At 59.1% G+C, this 23,014-nt stretch overlaps 3 protein-coding genes across 6 annotated transcripts; 2 read left to right on the top strand and 1 right to left on the bottom strand.

The window, feature by feature from the left end:
- The first annotated feature begins 638 nt into the window (after positions 1–638).
- On the top strand, positions 639–7,002 carry ATP6V0C (ATPase H+ transporting V0 subunit c). Of its 2 annotated transcripts, none has more exons than XM_510748.7 (3): positions 639–974; positions 6,002–6,185; positions 6,325–7,002. In XM_510748.7, exons 1-3 carry the CDS (start codon positions 896–898, stop codon positions 6,527–6,529), a joined length of 468 nt encoding a protein of 155 aa, XP_510748.3. In that variant the 5' UTR covers positions 639–895; the 3' UTR covers positions 6,530–7,002. The 2 variants fall into 2 exon arrangements, with proteins under 2 accessions (XP_510748.3, XP_063652567.1); XM_063796497.1 differs by having other exon boundaries at positions 722–974; positions 6,291–7,002.
- Positions 7,003–7,126: 124 nt separating this feature from the next.
- On the top strand, positions 7,127–18,103 carry AMDHD2 (amidohydrolase domain containing 2). 3 transcript variants are annotated; one of them, XM_009430111.5, is made up of 11 exons: positions 7,127–7,323; positions 7,458–7,594; positions 7,673–7,812; positions 14,248–14,302; positions 14,460–14,672; positions 14,747–14,835; positions 14,923–15,067; positions 15,139–15,246; positions 15,337–15,405; positions 15,680–15,781; positions 16,161–18,103. In XM_009430111.5, exons 1-11 carry the CDS (start codon positions 7,241–7,243, stop codon positions 16,247–16,249), a joined length of 1,230 nt encoding a protein of 409 aa, XP_009428386.1. In that variant the 5' UTR covers positions 7,127–7,240; the 3' UTR covers positions 16,250–18,103. The 3 variants fall into 3 exon arrangements, with proteins under 3 accessions (XP_009428386.1, XP_001163691.1, XP_009428387.1); XM_001163691.8 differs by having other exon boundaries at positions 15,139–15,405; XM_009430112.5 differs by lacking the exon at positions 15,337–15,405 and having other exon boundaries at positions 7,128–7,323.
- On the bottom strand, positions 17,016–17,759 carry CEMP1 (cementum protein 1). The gene has a single exon (XM_003314926.6). The coding sequence runs from the start codon at positions 17,757–17,759 to the stop codon at positions 17,016–17,018; it is 744 nt and encodes a 247-aa protein (XP_003314974.1).
- Positions 18,104–23,014: the final 4,911 nt, after the last annotated feature.

Consider the following 23,014-nt stretch of genomic DNA (forward strand, 5'->3'; position numbering starts at 1 on the left):
AGTCATGCCTACATCTTGAGGGACAGAGACACACCCCACTAATGTTTGGGTCCCTGATGCAAAGGCAGAGACAGGTGCGGGGAGGGGGTCCTTTTTCTCCGAAGCGAGAGGTGAAGTCACCAACCGCTTGGTCAGAGGCAGTAGGTCTGGGTCTGGAGGAGACTGGGGACAGGGTGGAGGGAGGTGACCGCAGCCACGGGCTGGGACTTCACAGGTGTGGGCTGGGGGCTTTTCCGGACGCTGTGGCAGAGGAGGCCCGCGCGCCGCACTTCTGCTGGGACCCTTAGCTCGCCCAGGATTGGTAGGGAGATCCTGGAAGACCAGCGCCCGGAGGAGTGAGGCCCCGTCTTGGGGACAAGGCCGCGAAACCACGGCCTGCAGCTGCACGCCAGGGGTACAAAGAAAAGCGTCGCCGGGAACCGAACACCTGCAGACGACGCGCAGCCGCAGAGGAGGCGGGGCGCCGAGGCCCCGCCCCGTATGCTAATGAAGCACACACCACACCGCCCCGCCCCGGCGCGAGACCGGTCCAACGCTGCGGAGATCCAGAGGCCGGCGGCGCCCGGAAACACCCGCGGAGGCCAAGGCGGGGCGGTGCCGGGCGCCGGGGCCGGGTCGCTGGGCGGGCGGCACAGCCCGGGGGAGGTCAACGGGCCGGTCGGGCGTCCCGGGGACGCGTCTCCCCCACGGTGCGAAGTGGTACGGCTCGCAGGGGCGGGGCCCAGGTCATGTGACGCGGACGCGGCCGCCATTTTGTTCTGCGGTGCTGGTATTTAGAGCGCAGCGGCTGACGGGCCGGATCGCCTTCGCCGCCGCCCGCCCGCAAACCTTCGTGCCCGGCCCGTCCTCGCCCCCGCCTCGGCCCGCAGAGCTTGCCCCCTCCCCACCCGCAGACATGTCCGAGTCCAAGAGCGGCCCCGAGTATGCTTCGTTTTTCGCCGTCATGGGCGCCTCGGCCGCCATGGTCTTCAGCGGTGAGCGCGGCGGCGGGAGGGACTCGGGGGCGGGGGCGCGCGCGTTGCTCATGCCCGCAGCTCGCCGGGGTCCGGTGTGTGACGTCACTCTGACGTAATCCCGAGCGGTCGGGGGCGCCCGGGCCCCGTGTGACAGCGGGCGGGGGTCGGCGCCCCGAGGGCTGCGGGGAGCCGCCGGGGGTCAGGGGCGCAGGGCGTGCGGGCTTGGCCGGGGTGTGAGTCTCGGGGGTCCGGGCCGGCGGCCCTGCCAGCCGGGTCGTGCGGTTGCGGGGGTGGGGCGGCGGCGCCGCTGCCATATTAGCCCCGGGAGCGGCGAGAGGGAGGCTGGGGTGGGGGCGCGAGGGGGGCGGCGCGAGGGGGGCCGATTCTGCGGGCAGGTGACATCACACCTCGAAGGCCCCAGTGCGCGGGCGGCGGCGCGGGTCCGGCCCAGGAACGCCCAGCCGGTCGCTGGAGCTTTCCGGCTGGTGGGGAGCCCATGTCCCCCACGGGAGGTCCTCAGCCCTCGCCCTTATGGCGGCCGGCCCCGGGGGTCAGGTGGGTCTCACCCACAGGCAGGTACTTCCGGTTGGAGCTGGTTACGGTTGCCCAATACCCGTGTCGCTGTGTAGGCTGTTTGGGAAAGCTGGGCTGAGGGCTTGGTTCGGAGAGCCCGCGGAGACCCGGGTGGGAGTGTGTGGAAGTGGAGGGAGCGGGGAGACAGCAGCATCGGCGCTGGCGGGGCTGTGTAGCTTGCAGAGGGGTCTGTGCTCTGAGGTGGGTGAGAGGGTGGCATGGGTGTCCGAGTTTATGGGATCCAGTCGTTGCCCTCAGGACTGAGGCTTCCAGTTCTGGTCCTAATGAATGGAGGGGTGAATGAATGACCTTCCTTTCCTTCCCTGAGGCCTGAAGTTGGGAGGGGCTTCCCTGGGCTTGGAGAAGGGGCCTTCTAGGGTTCTTGGTGGCACCCTGCTTTTGAAATTGGGCCTTGACAGGTCCTGGGCGTCCAATTTAGTGACAATTGGTCTCCCTGGGAGAATGGCACTTGGGCTAGGGCTAGGCCCAGGAATGTGGGTCCCACGAGTTAAGTTCTGGCCCAGTCTCAGCCTCCGTGGACTGGCCTGGCCTGGTCTGATCTCCACCTCCGTGGTTAGGTCTGGTTTTAGCTTTGATGACCGTGCCCTGCCCCACCCTGCCTGGTGGCCTGGGGAGGCTCCTAGTGCAGATATGTGGAGGGTTTGAACTCCAAACAGTCTCTGCTGACTGTAAACACCTGTGGGGTGGGGGCTTGGGGCTCTCTGTTCTCTTGCGGGCCTCCTTCTGCCTGGGCCTGTCTGCCATTCGTGAGTGAGCCTTGCCCTTCCCATCGTGTGCAAGTAAGGGGTCATTTGTGGTGGAAGAAGTGGTCTAGACTTCTCCTTCCCCCTAGGCACCGCCTGCTCTTTCCACAGACTCAAGGCTTCTCCCAACAGGCTGCCGAGCCCTTCCCCCCAGCCTCCTCTGTTCTTTGCCCCCAGAATGCCTTCAGAGATTCCATTTTGCCCAGCCACCTGTGGGGTACTAGCTTGTGGCTGTCACTCATTCATCCAAACAATCTTGATTGAGCGCTTACTATGTGCCAGGTACTGGTAGGACAGCAGTGAACAAAATGGGATCCCCGCCCATGTGGAACTTAAATTCTAGCTGTTGCTGCTTGCCCTTGAAGCCCTGAGTTTGTCCACCAAGCCCTTTTTCTGCACCCAGCTACTTTCCTCTCTCTCAGTCAAGACCTACGCAGGTCTTCGGGCAGCCTGACCAGCAGGTGTCTGGAAATTGAGAACACGGTATTGCTGGCCTAGGCCTTTCCTGCTTATCCCTGGCTCTTCGGGATAAACGTGGCTTACTGTGGCTCTCCAGGAGCTGACCTCTGACTTCACTTGGCCAATTCAATCAACTGCTTTTTTTTTTCCCCCCCCTCCTCAAGACAGGGTCTTGCTCTGTTTCCCAGGCTGGAGTGCAGTGGTGTGGTCATGGCTCACTACAGCCTCAACCTCCCAGGCTCAAGCAATCCTCCTGCCTCAGCCTCCTGAATAACTAGGACTACAGGCACAGGCTACCATGCCCAGCTAATTTTTTTTTAGAGACAGGGTCTCGCCATGTGGCTCAGGCTGGTCTCAAACTCCTTGTTGCCTCAAACGATCCACCTGCTTCTGCCTCGTAAAGGGCTGGGATTATAGGCATGAGCCACCATGACTGGCTCAACTTCTGACTTCATTTCTGCCTTCTCAGCATGCTTTCCTCCAGGACCTGGCTTCACCTGCTGTGCCGACCTAAACAAGCCCCCTGCCCTCCAGTGGCCTCTGCTGTTGCCACAACGCCAACCTCCAGCTGTGTCCCCAGCTCCTGGCCCTTGGCCTGCCTGGCACTGACGGATTGGTCTTAAACCGAATGAGGTCCACAGGCCTCTTGCAGGCCCCCGTCCCAGCTTCCCCTTTTTTTTCTCATGACAAATGTCCTGTTGATTCTTTATTCATCATGTCCTCCAAGAAGTTGTCATATGCTCCTTTTCCGTATTTCCTGTGACTTCCTCCCTGCTGGCGAGCGCCTTGTATTTTATGCTTGTGTTTCTGCAACTGCTTTTTGGCCCCCGACTCTTTCTGTGGCTGCTGAGCATAGTGCTGCTCACAGGTCTGCCTTCTGCAGTCTGGTCAGGCTTGGTCTCCGGACTGGAGTCCAGGGTGCTCATGGTATTCCGCTCCTGGTGGCCATCCCTTTCTTCCCTGTGCTCCTCTTGGTGCCTCCTCCCCCTGCCAGCCACATGATTCTTCCTGCTGCCCTCTGTAGAAAAGGGCCTGGCTCACTTCCTGCCTCTGGTGGACTACTGGCCTCACAGGGTCCACTACGTGGGTTGCTGAGTTCCCTGTATTCAGTCTCCTGCCAACGTGTCTGCCATGCTCTGGTCTCTTGTGCATACATGATACAGTCGGATGTGGTCCTGGGCCTGCAGTGGGAGCCCCCTAAAATGCACTGTAATTGCTCTATATGCTCGCCAGGGAAAAAATGCACTGTAACCAGGAGTTCAGGACAGGCGCTGGGACAGGCCCTGGGCCCCAGTCTGCAGGTGCACTGGGTGTTGGTGTGGCATGTCTGGGCACCTCCAGGGTGGTGTGGAGGAGGCCGTGTGGCTCCCTGGCCCAGGTCCCAGCCTCCTTCCTCCCTCTAGTCACTCCCTGGATACCCAGCACCATCGTCTTGGGTGCCTCTGCAGGTGCTATCCAGAGCCCTTGTCTTATTGCCTTGTTTTTCTGTGACTCCTCTCTCCCGCCAACTTGGGATACTTGTCTGTGAAGCCCTTCCCCAGCACCCCCTTCTCCGCTCTCCTGGAGCGTGTCTCTGTGCCTGGAGGTCACCGCGCCTGTGTCCTCACCCCTGCTCAGTGCTGGGACACAGGGTAGGCAAGTTTTGTGGCCCAAATATATCAATAAAATATGAAGAGGAATGGTAGGGGTAGTTCTGGTCCCTTCCACCTCTGACCTATGTAGTCTTCTGCAGGTCAGGCTGGTTTGTGTGTGTGTGTGTGTGTGTGTGTGTGTGTGTGTGTGTGTGTGTCAGAGATTCACTCTTGTTGTTTGTTTGAGACGGAGTCTCTCTGTGTCGCCCGGGCTGGAGTGCAGTGGCGTGATCTTGACTCACTGCAACCTCCACTCCTGGGTTCAGGCGATTCTCCTGCCTCAGCCTCCCTAGTAACTGGAATGACAGGCATGCGCCACCACTCCTGGCTAATTTTTGTATTTTTAGTAGAGACGAGGTTTCACCATGTTACCCAGGCTAATCTCGAACTTCTGACCCCAGGTGATCCGCCCGCCTTGGCCTCCTAAAGTGCTGGGATTACAGGCGTGAGCCACTGCGCCTGGCCAAGTCAGGCTGGTTATTGATATGCTCCCCTAAAAGACCATGGCATGAGTGCTGTGGGCAGAGAGGGGGCAGGGAGTTGCCACTGCAGTCCCCACAAGCAGCTCAGTAGGCCCCTGTGGTGGCCCTGGAGGGCAGCTGGCAGAAGTCAGAAAGGCAAATGAGCCCCCGTGACACTGCTGTGTCCACAGAATTCTCCACTTTGAGAATAGGGCCCAGGAGAGGGGAACTGAAAAGAAAGGCAACATTCTCTTGGGAGAGGAAGGAGGGACAGCTCTGGAGGAGACAGGCCACCCTGGAGCCCAGCCCACCAGCACTGTTGCGGTGGGAGGCTTGGGCCCTCTGGCCAGGCTCCTGTGTGCTTGGAGCCACCCTGCGTGCGGGGGAGACCTCTCTGGGAGGTCAGCTGAGGCCTCGTAGTTGGACTGTTGATGATCCCCGTCGTCTTCTCTGCCCCCATCCTCTTCTTGGCTCACCCTGTCTCCTGTCTGGTTAGAGAAGATTCTCCAATCTGTCAAGGGTTCAGGCCTGCTGTGTGGCTGAGGGTGCTGAGAGCTGCCCTTTCTGGCAGAACGTTTGGCCCTCCTAGGGGAATATTTGGGGCTGGGAGCGTTGGGGAGCTTGGCCTGGGCAGTGAGTCAAGGGAGCTCTGGCCTGGGTGACAAGAGTGGCCAGGTCAGCTGCTTCTGACCCTCCGGTCACACCCTGTAGCAGTGGCTTTGCCATCCCCAAGACCTTTGGTGGCTTTTCCAGCATGTTGTCCTGGGCAGTAGCCCCAAGGGTCGACTGACCCTGACCCCACATGGGGGCTGCTGAGGCTGCACTGAGGCTCCCTGGGGTGACAGGTGGGTTCACTGCAGAGCCAGGAGCCCCAGATGGGTCACGCCGCCCCAAGGGCTGCTGCTGGAGGAAGAGCTGGACTCTGAGGGTGGGGGCCTCACGTAGAGGAAGGAGGAGTGGCTGTCCCGGCCTCCTTTTGCTTGCCCGTGGCTGTTCCTCCTGGGTCCTCTTGCCCTGGGCTGGACGCCTTCTTCGGCTCCCCCTCTGCATGTGATAACTTGGGGTGGCCCTTGGAGTTGTGCCAAAGCTACACCTCAGGGTCCTAGCGTCAACTGGCCTGCGTACTGCTGTGGGCTCACCCCGCCTTCCTCCCACAGCCCTGGGTGCTGCCTATGGCACAGCCAAGAGCGGTACCGGCATTGCGGCCATGTCTGTCATGCGGCCGGAGCTGATCATGAAGTCCATCATCCCAGTGGTCATGGCTGGCATCATCGCCATCTACGGCCTGGTGGTGGCAGTCCTCATCGCCAACTCCCTGAATGACGACATCAGCCTCTACAAGTGAGCACTGGGGTCAGGCCCCTGCACAGGGCTGGAGGACTGCAGGGAGGGGGGCGGTTCACCTGTGGGTGGTGACCCGGACCCTTGTCTCCCTCTGGTTGGCAGGCTGCTGATGTCAGTCCTCTCTTCTCGCCCCCAGGAGCTTCCTCCAGCTGGGCGCCGGCCTGAGCGTGGGCCTGAGCGGCCTGGCAGCCGGCTTTGCCATCGGCATCGTGGGGGACGCTGGCGTGCGGGGCACCGCCCAGCAGCCCCGACTATTCGTGGGCATGATCCTGATTCTCATCTTCGCCGAGGTGCTCGGCCTCTATGGTCTCATCGTCGCCCTCATCCTCTCCACAAAGTAGACCCTCTCCGAGCCCACCAGCCACAGAATATTATGTAAAGACCACCCCTCCTCATTCCAGAACGAACAGCCTGACACATACGCACGGGGCCGCCGCCCCCAGTAGTTGGTCTTGTACATGCGCAGTGTCCTAGTGCCCATCGTCTGTTTCCCCGGCCTTGCCCCCGCCCGCCCCGTGCCGTGGACATCTGGGCCCACTCATCGCCCCTCCAGGCCCCCGGCGCCCCACCCCCTAGAGTGCTCTGTGTATGCGGATGATTTAGAATTGTCATTTCTCTTTACTGGATGTTTATTTATAAAGATCTGGCCTGTTCCTGCGTCTGCGGAGCGGCCCTTGTCTCCCAGCTATCTATAACCTTAGCTAGAGTGTCGCCTTGTGGGTTCCTGTTGCTGAGACTTCCTGGATGGAGCCGCCCTCACCGCCGGGCCCGTGGCCCTGCGCGGAGCTGTGTCCAATAAAGTTCTTGGATGTGACGGGCCTGTGTCTGCTCAGCTTGTTGGGGGCGGGGGCGGGGGCGGGCGGGCGGGCGCCGGGCGCTGCCGGTCACGTGGGCTGGCTCGATCACGTGGGCGCGGCGGTCACGTGGCGCGCCGCTTCAGTCAGCTGAGGGTCACGTGGGCGCGGCCTCCGCTCTCGGCTGGCGTTCGTCACCGGGCGCGGGATTTGGCCGCCGCGGGGCTCCGGAGCCGCTCGCTCCCGACACGGCTCACGATGCGCGGCGAGCAGGGCGCGGCGGGGGCCCGGGTGCTCCAGTTCACTAACTGCCGGATCCTGCGCGGAGGGAAACTGCTCAGGTGGGCGCGGGCCGGGGACTGCGGGGCTGGGGACCGGGCGGGGTGCAGGGTGCGGGGCCGGGGACCGGGCGGGGTGCAGGGTGCGGGGCCGAGGTCAGGCCCGCGATGCGAGCGCCCACCCACTGCGTCCGCAGGGAGGATCTGTGGGTGCGCGGAGGCCGCATCTTGGACCCAGAGAAGCTGTTCTTTGAGGAGCGGCGCGTGGCCGACGAGCGGCGGGACTGCGGGGGCCGCATCTTGGCTCCCGGATTCATCGATGTGCAGATCAACGGTGCGGCCCGGGGCCGGCAGGGGAACCCAGGGGAGGAGCTCTGAGCTCCATGCGACACTTCCTTTTCTGTGGCTGCAGGTGGATTTGGTGTTGACTTCTCTCAAGCCACGGAGGACGTGGGTTCGGGGGTTGCCCTGGTGGCCCGGAGGATCCTGTCGCACGGCGTCACCTCCTTCTGCCCCACCCTGGTCACTTCCCCACCGGAGGTTTATCACAAGGTGAGGTGAGGCTCCCTGGCTGAGGTGGAGGGGGCTCCCGGAGCAACCAGCGCCCTCATTTCCAAACTCACGCCCCACCCCCCACCCCCAGCACGTATTCCATGGTCCTGAGTCTGGCCTCTTTTGATGACCCGATCTGGGCCTGGGTCCCTCCCCTGTGCTTCTTTATCAGTTGTCGCTCTGCCTGGCCTCCCTAGACCCTCTGTCCTCCGCAGCTGTCTCCACACTGCTGGCTCAGCACCGTGTGAGCCATAGGCCGTCCCCACCCCCTGCACTGCACTCTGGCTGCCTCCAGGCTTCAGAAACCATCCCCTTAACCAAGGCCGCAGGGGATTCTGTGATTGGCACAGCGATAGTCCCTGGTCAGGCTCTTCCTCCCTAACCTGTCTGATGTGTGATTCAGTGGAACACGCCTTCCAGAAGAGACTCCCCCTGCTCCTGTACTGCTTGCCCCACGCTTCCATTTTCTTTCCTGCCCGGAAGAAATTTGGTTGTCCTTGGTCTTTTTTTATTTTAATTTTTACTTAGGTTCTACAGGGTTAACTTTTTGCTGTATGTTACTACTATTCAGGCTCCTCTTGGCTGTACCTGTGCTACTGTTTTTTACTGAACTATATGAGAGTAGGTTGTATCCAACATGCTTGTTTTTTTTCTGTTTAGTTTTTTTTTTTTTTTTTTCTTGAGACGGAGTCTCGCTCTGTCGCCCAGGCTGGAGTGCAGTGGCGCAATCTTGGCTCACTGCAGGCTCCGCCCCCCAGGGTTCACGCCATTCTCCTGCCTCAGCCTCCCAAGTAGCTGGGACTACAGGTGCCCGCCACCTCGCCCGGCTAATTTTTTGTATTTTTCGTAGAGACGGGGTTTCACCGTGTTAGCCAGGATGGTCTTGATCTCCTGACCTCGTGATCCGCCCGCCTTGGCCTCCCAAAGTGCTGGGATTACAGGCGTGAGCCACCGCGCCCGGCCAGTTTTTGTTATTTTTAAGAGACAGGGTTTCTCTCTGTGGCCCAGGCTGGAGTAAAGTGGTGTGGTCATAGCCCATTGCAGCCTCAATCTCCTCTGCTCAAGCGATCCTCTTGCTTCAGCCTCTTGAGTAGGTAGGACTACAGGTGTGTGCCACCATGCCCAGCCAATTTTAACATTTTTTGTAGAGAAAGTCTCACTGTGTTGCCCAGGCTGGTTCTGAACTCCTGGGCTCAAGAGATCCTCCTGTCTTAGTCCCCCAGAGTAGCTGGCACTACGGGCTTGTGCCACCACACCCGACTAATTTAAAAAGTTTTTTCGGCCGGGCACGGTGGCTCACGCCTGTAATCCCTTTGGGAGGCCGAGGCAGGCGGACCACGAAGTCAGGAGATGGAGACCATCCTGGCTAACACAGTGAAACCCTGTCTCTACTAAAAATACAAAAAAATTAGCTGGGAGTGGTTGCACGCACCTGTAGTCCCAGCTACTTGGGAGGCTGAGGCAGGAGAACCGCTTGAACCCAGGAGGCAGAGGTTGCAGTGAGCCGAGATTGCGCCACTGCACTCCAGCCTGGGCAACAGAGCAAGACTCCATCTCAAAAAAAAAAAAAGTTTTTTGTAGAGACAGGGATCTCATTATGTTAATCAGGCTGGTCTCAAACTCTTAGGCTCAGGAGATCTCCTGCCTCGGCCTCCCATAGTGCTGGGATTATAGGCAAGAGCCACTGTGCCTGGCCCATTGTGCCTGTTTATTCCTTAGTACTTAACTTTTTTTTTTTTTTTTTTTTTTTTTTTAAGACATAGTCTCGCTCTGTCGACCAGGCTGGAGTGCAGTGGTGCGATCTCGGCTCACTACAACCTCCGCCTCCTGGGTTCAAGCGATTCTCCTGCCTCAGTCGCCCGAGTAGCTGGGACTACAGGCGCCCGCCACCATGCCCGGCTAATTTTTGTATTTTTAGTAGAGATGGGGCTTCACCATACTGGCCAGGCTGGTCTTGAAATCCTGACCTCATGATCTGCCCATCTCAGCCTCCCAAAGTGCTAGGATTACAGGCGTGAGCCATGGTGCCCAACCAATACTTAACTATTTCTTAAGATAATGAATATTTTCTTATGTAGCCACATGAGTTAGTGAGTTTAGAAAATGAACCCTGTTAACAGTACTTTAATTGAGCCGTCTGTGTTCTAGTTCTGTCCAGAGCCCCCGCCGTTTTCCCCTCCAGCACAGGATTCATTTCAGGATCACCACTTGCGTTATATGCCCAAGGGGTCCCTCTCTTGGTGTGTGGGCAGAGCCAGAGCTGGGAACAATGGGGGTGGTGTGTGGGTTCTGGGCTCAGGCTTCCTGGATTTGGCGTTGGCCTCCTGATGTCATGTATCGGCTGGAAGACTCAGGACAACCTTCTGCCTTTCTGAGCCTCCGTTTCCTCAAACCTGAAGTGAGGATGAAGGCAGCATGCATGGCTTAGGGGCGTTGGGTGTTCAGCATCGTGCGTGAGATGCTGAGTGTTCACCACTCAGTATTAGCCATGGATGTCTTTTTGGAAATTTCCCACAGCCCTCCCCACACAGAGTCAAATGTCAAAAACCTGTCGCCAACTGGCACCTGGTTCTCACAGCTGCTCTCTGGGGCCTGTCAGAGCCACCTGTCCAAGATCCAGGATTCAGCCCATCACCTCTGCCCCACCCCCACCGGCAGCATTCCTTTCCTACCTGTCCAGCCTCTTCTCTGTCCCCAGGCACATTCCCCACTCCTGCCCCCAAACTCTTGGCCTAGAAGGCCCTGGCCTGCTCCCCAGGCCTCCTCTGCTAAGCCTTGCCTACCTGTCCCCACTGTGCCCCCCACTGCCTGCGCATCTCTGGCCAGCACAGGCGTGGGAGGAACTGTGGCTCTTCTTCCTTAGGAAGAGTCTCTGACAAGTAGGACTTTGTTTTCTTCCCAGCATGCACTGCAGTGCAGGTGTCTTAACCCTTGGCGCACACACAGGATGAAGGCAGAGAGCCAACTATTGAGGGTGGGAATTGGGAAGCCTCCTGCCTGGATCATCTTAGAAACTGGAGGCCCCTTCACTCGGGTCTCCCCTGTGCCGTGTACGCCACCTCTTCCAGGGCCCATTCACCCTGGGTGGAATTGGATGGCCACTTTGCCAGAAGCTTCTTCGGTCTTTTGTTGTCCTGTTCTGGTCCATTAAGACCACCTTCTCTTTTCTGGGGGGTTTCCGCCTGTCCTTTGCTACGGTACTTGGAGACAGGTGAGATCACTTTGTTCTCTGCTTTAAGTCTGTTACCTGCTGAGCCAAGGTGAGGCACCTCCCGGGGGCAGCCAGGCCCCTGCCTCTGGCCCCGCACACCCTCTACACTTTGACCTTTCCGGCTGTTTACCTGCCTGGAGTGTGCCTCGCTCCCCTCCCCTCAGTTGATCTTTTACTGTGCTCTCTCTATGTAGCGCCCTCTTGCTCCCTTCTAAAACTCCATTCTGGAAAAACTCAGCCATTGTCTTTTTTTGTTTGTTTTTTTCCTGTTTTAATCTTTAGTGAGCCTGTGTATCCATAGGGCTTGTGAGGAAAAACAGCGGCCCTTTGCCCCAACCAGCATCCACCCTAGGGACAATCACTTTCAACTCAATGGACTCTTGGAATTTGCGCCCGTAGCTCTAAAAACTGTGTTGGCTGCTCCTCAGTCTTTCAGCTTAGGGCAGAATCCATTGCCTTCCACCAGGAGAGCTGAACATCAGTGCTCTCGTGGCTCCGTGAGTCCTCTTAGCCCCTTTCTCTCCTCTCATCTTTCCTGGTAGTTCCCCATAATTGTGATGAGAATACCTGTGTAGGTCAGTCATCGGGGTGGTGTGAAGGGATGTGTGGCCCAGTGACATCTTCTCAGCTGCCATTTCTGCTTGCTTTGCCGTGAGTGTTCTTTGCTTTGTTTCTTGGCTCTAACCCAATTCCAGGCTTCCTCCTGATTGTTTCACTCTCCTCTCTGGCCACTTATTTATTTATTTTTCGAGATGGAGTCTCCCTCTGTCACCCAGGCTGGAGTGCAATGGTGTGATCTCTGCTCACTGCAACCTCTGCCTCCTGAGTTTAAATGATTCTCCTGCTTCAGCCTCTCGAGTAGCTGGGATTACAAGCACCTGCCGCCATGCCCTGCTAATTTTTGTAATTTTTAGTAGAGATGGGGTTGCTCCATGTTGGCAAGGCTGGTCTCGAACTCCTGACCTCAGGTGATCCAACTGCCTTGGCCTTCCAAAGTGCTGGGATTACATGTGTGAGTCACTGTGCCCAGCCAAATGTTCCTTTTTTTTTTTTTTGAGATGGAGTTTCGCTCTTGTTGCCCGGGCTGGAGCGCAGTGGCACGATCTCGGCTTACTGCAACCTCTGCCTCCTGGGTTCAAGCAATTCTCCTACCTCAGCCTCCTGAGTAGCTGGGACTACAGGCGTGTGCCACTATGCCTGGCTAATTTATTTATTTTTATTTATTTTTTTGAGATGGAGTCTCACTCTGTCACCCAGGCTGGAGTGCAGTGGCACGATCTCGGCTCACTGCAAGCTCTGCCTCCCAGGTTCACGCATTCTCCTACCTCAGCCTCCCGAGTAGCTGGGACTACAGGCGCTCGCCACCACGCACGGCTAATTTTTTGTATTTTTAGTAGAGATGCGGTTTCACCGTATTAGCCAGGATGGTCTCAATCTCCTGACCTCGTGATCCGCCTGCCTTGGCCTCCCCAGGTGCTGGGATTACTGGCGTGAGCCACTGCGCCTGGCCAATTTTTGTATTTTTAGTAGACATGGGGTTTCTCCATGTTGGTAAGGCTGGTCTCAAACTCCTGACCTCAGGTGATCTGCTCGCCTTGGCCTCCCAAAGTGCTGGGATTACAGGTGTGAGCTACTATGCCCAGCCCAGTGTTCCTTTTTCTGCCATCCTATTCTTGTTTCAGGGACAGAAGACCTCTTATTGGCTGGAGGGTGTCCGTGATGGCCCTTTTCCCTGTCCATCTCTCCTCGTGGTCTCTGCTTCCCTGCCTGGCCCTGTCCTCTTGTTCGGGCTCCTTTTCGAGGCTTGCCCAGGCTGCCTGCTGACCTTGGTGGTGTGCTTTCTTTCAGAAGAGGTGTCAGCAGGCCAGCTGGGGGCACCCAGCCTGCAGGAGGGGCATTATGGGGGTACTCGTAGGTTGGGGTCCCTGGCTCCTTTCTCTTGGGCTGGCTGGGTTCCCTGAGAAGAGTCTAGCAGTGCTCAGAGGGGCTGGGCCTGGCTGGCACCCTGCTGAGCACCTTGAGAACACACATTTCGCAAGTTCCTGCTGTGCCCACACCTACCCTTGCCAATCTGCTCTACTTCCCCGGGGGCCCGACCGGCACACTCAGGGCAGGCACTCTTCCGTTGGTCCCCACGTCACCCTACTTCTCAAGGCACCATCCTGAGCCTGTGGGGGTCACTTCCCCCACTGCGTGCACTCCCCCAGACCTGCCCAGTGTCCCTCTTGCCAAGCCCCCAAAGTCTGGCTGTCTTCTTTCTATCATCTGCTACCCCCCAACCCCGCCCCCAGGTTTAGGGCTCTTAAAAGTCTTACCGTTGGCCGGGCATGGTGGCTTACGCCTGTAATCCCAGCACTTTGGGAGACTAAGGTGGGTGTTTGGTCAGGAGTTTGAAACTGGCCTGACCTACATGGTGAAACCCCGCCTCTACTAAAAATACAAAATTAGCCGAGCATGGTCGTGCATGCCTGTAATCCCAGCTACTCGGGAGGCTGAGGCAGGAGAATCGCTTGAACTCAGGAGGCAGAGGTTGCAGTGAGCCGAGATCTTGCCATTGCACTCCAGCCTGGGCGACAAGAGGGAAACTCCATTCCAAAAAAACAAAAAAAGTGTTACTGTTGTGTGGGTTGGGGAGTTCAGGGGAGGGTACAATCCAGCCACCATCCTCACCTGAAGCTCTTCTCTCTGGGAAGGCTCCCCCGGCCCATGCCTGTGTTGGAGAGAGGGAGTGTGCACTGGACTGCCTGCCCACCTGTTAGCCTCTGAGATGTGTGGTGTGAGCCCGTGTCCCCCCGTTCCCTGACACACTCGGTCTTCCTGATGGCGTCCAGCTCTGGCCATGGTGTGGACCACACACAGTGCTGAGCCCTGGCCATGCCCACACTGAGCTCTGCCCCAGGGTCCCTGCTGCTCCCGGGAGCCTCCTGCCTCCCAGCCCTGCTCCCTGGGCTGCCGTGCCCAGGGCCACCCTCAGTGCCCACAAGCCTGCCCACATGGCCAGGGACCGCTGGCATCCCACACACCTATCATTTCTTCCTGCTCCTGCCATGGGTCCTTCAGTTCTGCCGGCTGTGCTTTCCCTGACCCCTGTGAGGGGACAGGCGGCCGGGGCTGGGCTGGGTGCTGGGCTCTGAACTCTGACCTGAGATCTCTGGCCTTGGCTAGGCTGTGGCCTCTGGGAATGGGCTGTGGGGGACAGGGCTTTAACAGCTGGTTCCCCCCAGGTTGTTCCTCAGATCCCTGTGAAGAGTGGTGGTCCCCATGGGGCAGGGGTCCTCGGTGAGTGGCTGACCTCCTCCCCGCCCCCACCCTGGGAGGCTCCTGCGGGACCTGTTGGCAGCCCCCACCCCTCCAGATGCCCAGCTGGTGGGGAGGGCAGGTGATAAGGGCTGGGTGGGGCAGGGACCTGCTGGAGCCACTTGCTCCCTCCTCCCAGGGCTGCACCTGGAGGGCCCCTTCATCAGCCGGGAGAAGCGGGGCGCGCACCCCGAGGCCCACCTCCGCTCCTTCGAGGCCGATGCCTTCCAGGACTTGCTGGCCACCTACGGGCCCCTGGACAATGTCCGCATCGTGACGCTGGCCCCGGAGTTGGGCCGTAGCCACGAAGTGATCCGGGCGCTGACGGCCCGTGGCATCTGCGTGTCCCTAGGTGAGGGGCCGGCTCGGGGTGGGCCTGCTTGGGGGACCTGGGCCAGGTGCAAAGTCTGAATCCAGGTCCCGCAGGGCACTCAGTGGCTGACCTGCGGGCGGCAGAGGATGCTGTGTGGAGCGGAGCCACCTTCATCACCCACCTCTTCAACGCCATGCTGCCTGTGAGTGCTATGGGGCCCCAGGGGCGGGGCTGGGGTCCCAGCAGCCCCTGCTGTCGCTCAGCCATCCCTTCCCTCGCCCCTGCCCAGTTCCACCACCGCGACCCAGGCATCGTGGGGCTCCTGACCAGCGACCGGCTGCCCGCAGGCCGCTGCATCTTCTATGGGATGATTGCGGATGGCACGCACACCAACCCCGCCGCCCTGCGGATCGCCCACCGTGCCCATCCCCAGGGTAAGCTGCGGCAGGTGGGCAGGACAGGTAGGATGACTGGGCTAGCAGGTTCTGAGTCTCTTCTCCCCCAGGGCTGGTGCTGGTCACCGATGCCATCCCTGCCTTGGGCCTGGGCAACGGCCGGCACACGCTGGGACAGCAGGAAGTGGAAGTGGATGGTCTGACGGCCTACGTGGCAGGTGAGCGCCCTGACCCACTGGGTCCCAGGTCCCAGCCCGCATGCCAGGTGGCCCACGACCCCCCCAGAGCCTGCCCTCTCTGCTCTCAAGGCACCAAGACGCTGAGTGGCAGCATAGCCCCAATGGACGTCTGTGTCCGGCACTTCCTGCAGGCCACAGGTCAGTGAGCAGCACGGGTGCGGGTTTAGGTGGTCTGTGAGTGGCGGGTCCCCAGGGGCTGGACCGGGTGCCCGGACTGTAGCCCAAGCTCTGCCCACAGGAGCTCCTGGGCATTGGGTACTTGGTGACTCAGGCCCAGGGTGACAGGCAGACCAGCAGGGTCCTTGTTAGCCTGCTGCAGAGTCCCTGAGACAGGGAGTGCTGGTGTGGTGGGGGGCTGCTGGCAAAGCCATGTGGGCTTGGGGACCGTCACCCAGCTGTGTCCCCCAAGCAGGCTGCAGCGTGGAGTCGGCCCTGGAGGCTGCATCCCTGCACCCCGCCCAGTTGCTGGGGCTGGAGAAGAGTAAAGGGACCCTGGACTTTGGTGCTGACGCAGGTGAGGGCCTGTCGCAGGGTCACCGGGCAGCCTGGCCCTGCCTGTAGACTCTGTTGTTCCTGGGGCGGCCTGGACAGGGCCAGGGAGGGTGGGTCCTCCCTAGCTCCTTCCTCTCAGGTGGGCTGCCGGCTGCCAGCCTCAGTTGTAGCCCCGTGTTGCCATCAGGCCAGGCTTTCTGGTGTTGCAGACAAGGTCAGGCAAGGGGTTGCAGGGAGCATTGTCCAGCACCTCTGTCCATTTGTGATGGGTCAGGGTGTCTTCTACTAGTCGTGTCTCTGGGCCTCGGTTTCCCCACCAGCGTCGGGTTGTTGGGGAGCAGCTCTGGGGTAGGTGGGCGGCCCCACTCCTGCCCCCTACTCATTGCCCGGCTCTGTCCCAGACTTCGTGGTGCTCGACGACTCCCTTCACGTCCAGGCCACCTACATCTCGGGTGAGCTGGTGTGGCAGGCGGATGCAGCTAGGCAGTGACAAGGACCTCGGCTGAGAGGACACCTGGCCGCAGCGGGATGCCATCAGGGCCGGGTGGTTGGGGAGCTGGTCTCCAGGGAGTGAGTTGGGAGCCCTGCTGGAATGATGCCCAGGGCCTGTGCGGCCGCCCTGGAGGCGGTGGCTGGGATAAACGTGCACCCAGCAGGACTCGCCTTGGCTCCGGGTTTTGCTTGTGCTCACGTGTGGCACCATCCTTGGTTGCCCTCCTGGAGAAGGCATTCACGGCCTGGGGTGGGATGGCTGGGCTGTAGTTTAGCCTGGGCCTTGGGCCCCCGTGGGGGACAGGGCCTGTCTGCATGAAGTGGACCGGAGACCTGCAGACCCCAGGAAAGTGTCACTATGGGAGGGAGGGGCAGGCAGTCAGTGGCTGGTGCCATGGGGTGAAGCCACCGTGGGCTGGGGGTGAAGAGCCGGCAGGAAGGGGACCGGTCACAGGGAGTGTGGACAGTCAGGGGTTTGCTTTCTGCTCCTGAGTTGGGGTGTGCAGCGTGGAGCCCACAGCCTGGTTCTGGGCCAGGGCACAGTGCCAGGGGCTCCGCTCTGACCTCCAGGAGGGAGACTGGGCTCGGGACCCCTGCTTTCTGCTCCCTGGACTGCCTAGGCCTGAGTGCCACGGATGACCAGCGTTCTGTTTTCTCTTCTCAATAACCCTATCTCTTCACACATCCCCAGGCCCAGTGCTTGCTGGCTGTGGTGACCCTGCCTGGTGCTGGAGGGCAGTATGGGAGGCACCAGTGTGCCCTGCTCACCCCATTAGTGTCATCCTGCCATCTTCTGTGTCCCCTTGGCCCTGGCACACACCCATGTGGCAAACACGGGCCGTGAGGCTCCCTGAACAGCTTCGAGGCGGGTGGGCTTCTGGAGCCCTCTTGGCTCTGAGGACAGCCACAGTGGGGTCAGACGTCAGGGGTTGGTGCAGCCCCACGTCAGGGGTGATTGTCTTGACTTTCTCTCCATTTGAGTTCTGGGGTGGGTGGTTCCCTTCCCCCTTGCTTACAGGTGCTGTCCTGGGTACAGGAGGTACGCGCCTGGCTCTGCCACTGTTCTCTTCCCTCCGCTGCAAAGCCCAGTTAAGGAAATGTCTCCAGGTCCAAAGAGATAGGATGGTCTGGGCCCCGCCTGTTGGAAGGGAACAGCCAGGGAAGAACCACCTGCCTGGGCAGGGCCTCGCCTGAGGGAGGGCCTGGGGCAGGGCACAAGGGGTTGATCTCAGCCCACAAGCCCCAGGGGCAGCCCAGGAAAGCAGGCGACGGATGTGGATCCTGACCTCCCGAGAGGTGTGAGGTGCAGGGATACCCACCTCTGCCCGGACGGCCGCGCACCCCTCAGGAAGTAGCTGTCCAGTGCCTGCCTGTGCTGGGCCTGGGAGAGGAGCTGTCTTGCCAGGGCTCCCAGGCAGGGAGAGGCAGGTGAGGTTCTCAGCCGATGTGTTAGAGGTTGAGCATCGCCTGTGCCCAGCTTGCTGGCTGTCAGTGCTTGATGTGCCCATCCTCAACTAAAACCCAGAGCTGGCATGTTGGTCATCCCCACCTCAGACGGGACACCCAGTCCAGAGCTGGTGAGCCCTGGGCCAGCCTTTGGGCCTGGCCTGCCCCATTCACCGGCCAGCGCCCCACCTCCCTGGCTGGAGGGTCGGGGAGGGGCTGGCAGAGATGGTTGGTCCACAGGGCTAGCCCTGGGTGGTGGGAGAGGGGCCCAGGGTCAGGGTGAGAGAGAGCTGGGCCAGGGAGCTGCTGCAGGATGATTTTGAGGTGTGGGGGAAGCACTCTTGGTTGGTTTTGGTTTGCTTTTTAAAAATTGTGGTAAAATACATAACAAAAGTAACTATCGTAACCTGAGCAGTTCTGTGACATGAAGTGAATTCACAGCTTTGTGTGACCTTGGCCACCATCATTCCCCACCACTCACTGGCGCTGGGCTCCCAGCCCTGCCCCACCATTCCGCTCCCTCTACAGCTATGGGTTTTACAAAGAAGGATGCAGGGCGCCCTGACTGCGGGGTGAGGGGCAGGCCTGCCCGCGGTGTGGGCATTCGCTGAAGGGGGACGCCCAGGTGTCTGCCTGAGTTACGGGTTGGGGGGTCGGGCATGTGGGGAGGGATGGAGTTGGAGGTGCATGCTCTCAGAGCTGGTAGGGGTGGCCCGTTTCGTCCCGTGTGTGAACTGGAGATGAGACCCGGCGCCTGCGATCCCGCAGACCGCGCCCGGCCGGGTGTCACTTGTGGGCGCACGCTGCCGGGATGCTGGGCCGAGCCCGCGGTTCAAGACCCAGATCTCAGCCAGGTCCCTTTCGCCGTCCGAGCCTCTGCACCTCGTGGGCTCCGAGCACATCCAGGCCAGAGACTGCGTTTGGGGCGTGGGCACGGGAGACCGTCATCAGCCAGGACGCGCTCGACCGATCCGGCCGCGCCCCGCCCAGCCTCGTAGCCCAGGCGCTGAGTCCAGGCTGACGCGCGACTCTGGGAGCGTTGCGGCACGCGGGGCCTCGCCTACTGTGGGAGGGGCTTCTGGGGGCGGGCTTCTGTCGGGCCAATTAGGATCGCCGCAGGGAAGGCACGCGCCGCGGCAGAGCAATAGGGGCGCGCGTCACCTCCAGTTAACCCGCGCGGCCCCGGGCACAGAGCCCGAGGCTGCGCGGTCCCCGGCGGGCCCGCGGACCGCCCCCATCTCTGCGCCCCCCGCATCTCTGCGGACCCCGCCTCGCCCCAGCCCTCCCAGCCACAACCCTCACAACCTTGCATACCCCGCTACGCTCCCCGCCGCGCCCTTACATCCCTGCAGACCCCGTCTCCCCACAACGCTCCCCGCCAACGCTGCGGAGTTCCGCGTCGCCCCAGCGCTCCCTGCCAAGCCCCCCACACCCCTGTAGACCCCGCCTCGCCCCAACCCTCCGAGCTGCTCCCCTTATACCCTTGCGGACCTAGTTTGTTTCGTCCCAGTCCTCCCCGTCGGGTCTCCCACATCCCTGCGGACCTCCCCGCGCCTCGCCTCTCCCTTCTATTACGTATCACGCACAGGTGGATCCCACTACGACCCAGCTTGGCTCCTGTCCCGCACCTCCGCACCTGGCCTCTAGCCCCGCCCTCGCTGTTTTGGGAAATGAAGCGGAGGGGTGGGCCGGACACTCTAGAAGCACCCTGGCTCGGAGCTTCCCTAGCTCGGAGTTGGTTTGGAGCCCAGGCCAGGGACCCAGGGTGGGCGCAGCAGGGGAGACTGGCACCAGAAGCGTGGAGGAAGGGCACCTCTTCAGCCCGGCTTTTCCGCCCCTGGAGTCTGAGACAGCTCCGGAGCGTCCGGGTACTCCCTCCCAGGCTGGCCCTGTTCCTTTTATCACATTTATGTCACACACGTTTTTTCTAAATGGGTTTACACTTTTGCTATTACTTTGCAGTTCGGTTTGTGTGTGTGTGACGGAGCCTGGCTGTGTTGCGCAGGCTGGAGTGCAGTGGTGCGATCTCTGCTCACTGCAGCTTCCGCCTCCCGGGTTCAAGCGATTCTCCGCCTCAGCCCCCTTAGTAGCTGGGATTACAGGCGCACGCCACCACACCTAATTTTTTTGTATTTTTGGTAGAGACAGGGTTTCACCATGTTGGCCAGGCTGGTCTTGAATTCCTGACCTCAATTGATTCGCCCGCCTAGGCCTCTGAAAGTGCTGGGATTACAGGCGTGAGCCACTGTGCCCAGCCTTTTTTTTTTTTTTTTTTTTAACACGGAGTCTCATTCTGTTGCCCAGCCCGGCGCGATCCTGGCTCACTGCAACCTCAGCCTCCTGGGTTCAAGTGATTCTCCTGCCTCAGCCTTCCCAGTAGCTGGGATTACAGGCATGCACCAACACGCCCAAATATTTTTATTTTTTTTTAGTAGAGACAGGGTTTCACCATGTTAGCCAGGCTAGTCTCGAACTCCTGACCTCATGTGATGTGCGTGCCTCGGCTTCCCAAAGTGCTGGGATTACTGGTGTGAGCCACCACGCCCAGTTTTTTTTGTTTGTTTGGTTTTTTTTTGAGACAAGAGTCTCACTCTGTCGTCCAGGCTGGAGTGCAGTGATGCGATCTCAGCTGACTGCAAACTCACTGAACCTCCCAGGTTCAAGTGATCCTCCTGCCTCAGCCTCCAGAGTAACTGGCTACTGTTCCTGGCTAATTTTTTTAGTTTTCGTATAAACGGGGTTTCATCGTGTTGGCCAGGCTGGTCTGTAATTCCTGGCCTCAAGTGATCCACCCGCCTCGGCCTCCCAAAGTGCTGGGATTACAGGCGTGAGCCACTGCTCCTCGTCTGCGCCCAGTTTTTGTTTGTTTTTTAAAGAGATGGGATCTCACTATGTTGCCCAGGCTGATCTTGAACTCCTGGGCTCAATTTTTGTCACTGTGCCTGGCTAATTTTTGTATTTTTAGTATAAATGGGATTTCACCACATTGGCCATGCTGGTCTCAAACTCCTGGCCTCGTGATCCACCTTACTCGGCCTCCCGAAGGGCTGGGATTACAGGCGTGAGCCACCGCGCCTGGTCTGCGCCCAGTTTTTGTTAGTTTTTTACGGAGATGGGATCTCACTGTGTTGCCCAGGCTGGTCTTGAACCGCTGGGCTCAAATCATCCTCCTGCTTCTGCCTCCCAAAGTGCTGGGATTACAGGCTTGAACGACCATGCCTAGCCATAATTATCCAGCTGTAAGGTCAGCTGATTAATTCATCTCTCTATATAATAACATATTCACAGGTTGGGAGATTAAGATGAGAACATCTTTGGAGAGGACATTATTCTGCCTTTTAGAGAGAAGGGCCTAGGACAGGAATTCCCAGTGCTCAGGTTTAAAGGAAATATGATGTTCCCATCATCGGTACATGAACGTGCCCCTTTCTCTGCATTCCTACCAACATTGGATATTTTCCACTTTTGGGACTTTTAGCAGTTGTTGAGCCAGCCCATTTTACAGCGGGGATAATTGAGGTTTAAGGAGGGGAAATTACTTGCCTAAGATCTCATGCAACTTTCTGTTTCCTGACTCCCAGTCAAGTCTGATTCTCCCTTGGTATGGCTTATATGGGAGGATATTTACCTAGTGGCTTGGAAACCACTGAATGACTTTGTATCTTCCATCCATCCATGTATCCGCAGCCCAGCGAATGTATATTGGGAGCGTCAGACATGTGACCAGGGCCTTGTGGGCCAGAGGCAGCCAGGAGACCTTTTTTTTTTTTTTTTTTTTTTTTAAGACAGAGTCTCCCTCTGTCACCCAGGCTGGAGTGCAGTGGTGTGATCTTGGCTCACTGCAACTCTGCCTCCCGAGTTCAAGAGATTCTTCTGCCTTAGCTTCCTGAGTAGCTGGAATTACAGGCGTCCACCACCATGCCTGGCTAATTTTTGTGTTTTTAGCAGAGACAGGGTTTCACCATGTTGGCCAGGCTGGTCTCCAACTCCTGACCTCAAGTGATCCACCCACCTCACTCTCCCAAAGTGCTGGGATTACAGGTGTGAGCCACAGCGCCCAGCCAGTGCTCTTGTCTTTTGAGAGCCCCCTTTTCTCTCACCTGATCTCCCTGCCCCCCTATTTTCCCCTTTAGTCTCCTTTCCAGACGCTACTGAGTAGCTTCAGGGTCAGTCTAGAGATGCAATCCAGGTTGGGATCCTTGCTGGGAGAGCCCTTCCTTCCCTGGCTTTGTAAGTCAGGGCCTTCTGGTGTGCACACCTGCAGGGTCCAGGCTGGGCCTGTGCTTCTAGCTTCTCTGTGTCTCTCCCTGAGATTGGAATCCTGGCTCTGTCCTCAACTAGCTTGAAGGGGGGCCCCCAGGAATGGCCCCTTCTGGATTTCATACCCTTGTGTAACCTTGTTTCACTTTTTAAAAGATTTTATTTAAAAAGTTTTTTTTTTTGTTAGAGACAGGGTCTCACTTTGTTGCCCAGGCTGCTCTCGAACACCTGGCCTCAAGCAGTGCTCCTGCCTCAGCCTCCCAAAACACGCCCGTTCCCTTTCTACCAGGGTTGTGTGTGACCAGCAGATGTGTTGGAAGTGATGATGTGTCACTTCTGAGGTTAGGTCATTAAAGACGCGGTGGCTTCTATCTTGTGTGTGTTCTCTTTTTCTTGGGCCACTCGCTCTGGGGAAAGCCAGCTGCTGGGGCTTGAAAACACACACGCCTGGGAAGAGGCCCCACTGGTGAGGGACGGAGGCCTCCAGCCCACAGCTGTGGGAACGTGGGAATGAACCTTTTAGGAAGTGAATCTTTCGGCCCTGCTCTAGCCTTTAGATGACTCAGTCCTGGCAGCATCTTGATGGCAACTTCACAAGAGAGCCTGAGCCAGACCATCCAGCCTGGCCTCTCCTGGATTCCAGACCCGCAGGAACCATGAGTTTCTTTGTTGTTTTACACATCAAAGTTTTGAGGCAATTTGTTACACAGCAGTAGATAACTAATACACCAGCTGTAGGGCTTTGGGCACGTTCCTTAGCCTCTGCACCCCCGTTTCCTCCCTCGTGCCATGAGCGTTGTAGAGGCGAGTGAGGAATGTGTAGACGCAGCACAGTGCCACGCACATGAGGCAGCTTTCCAGCCCCTCCTGGGATGGTTGTGGTCATTTTCTTGCCCCTCCCTGGATGGACCGTGACCTCACAACGTCAGGCCAAGTTATTGCATTCTTGGCCTGAGGTCATCCATTGGCCATAGACAGAGGTTCTCAGCAGGAAAGGGTGAGATAAAGAGAGGGGTCAGTCTCTTTCCTCCAGCCCGGGTCGGGAGAACCGTGCTGG

This window comes from Pan troglodytes, chromosome 18, assembly GCF_028858775.2.
Source record: "Pan troglodytes isolate AG18354 chromosome 18, NHGRI_mPanTro3-v2.0_pri, whole genome shotgun sequence".
Classification (NCBI taxonomy): Eukaryota; Metazoa; Chordata; class Mammalia; order Primates; family Hominidae; genus Pan; species Pan troglodytes.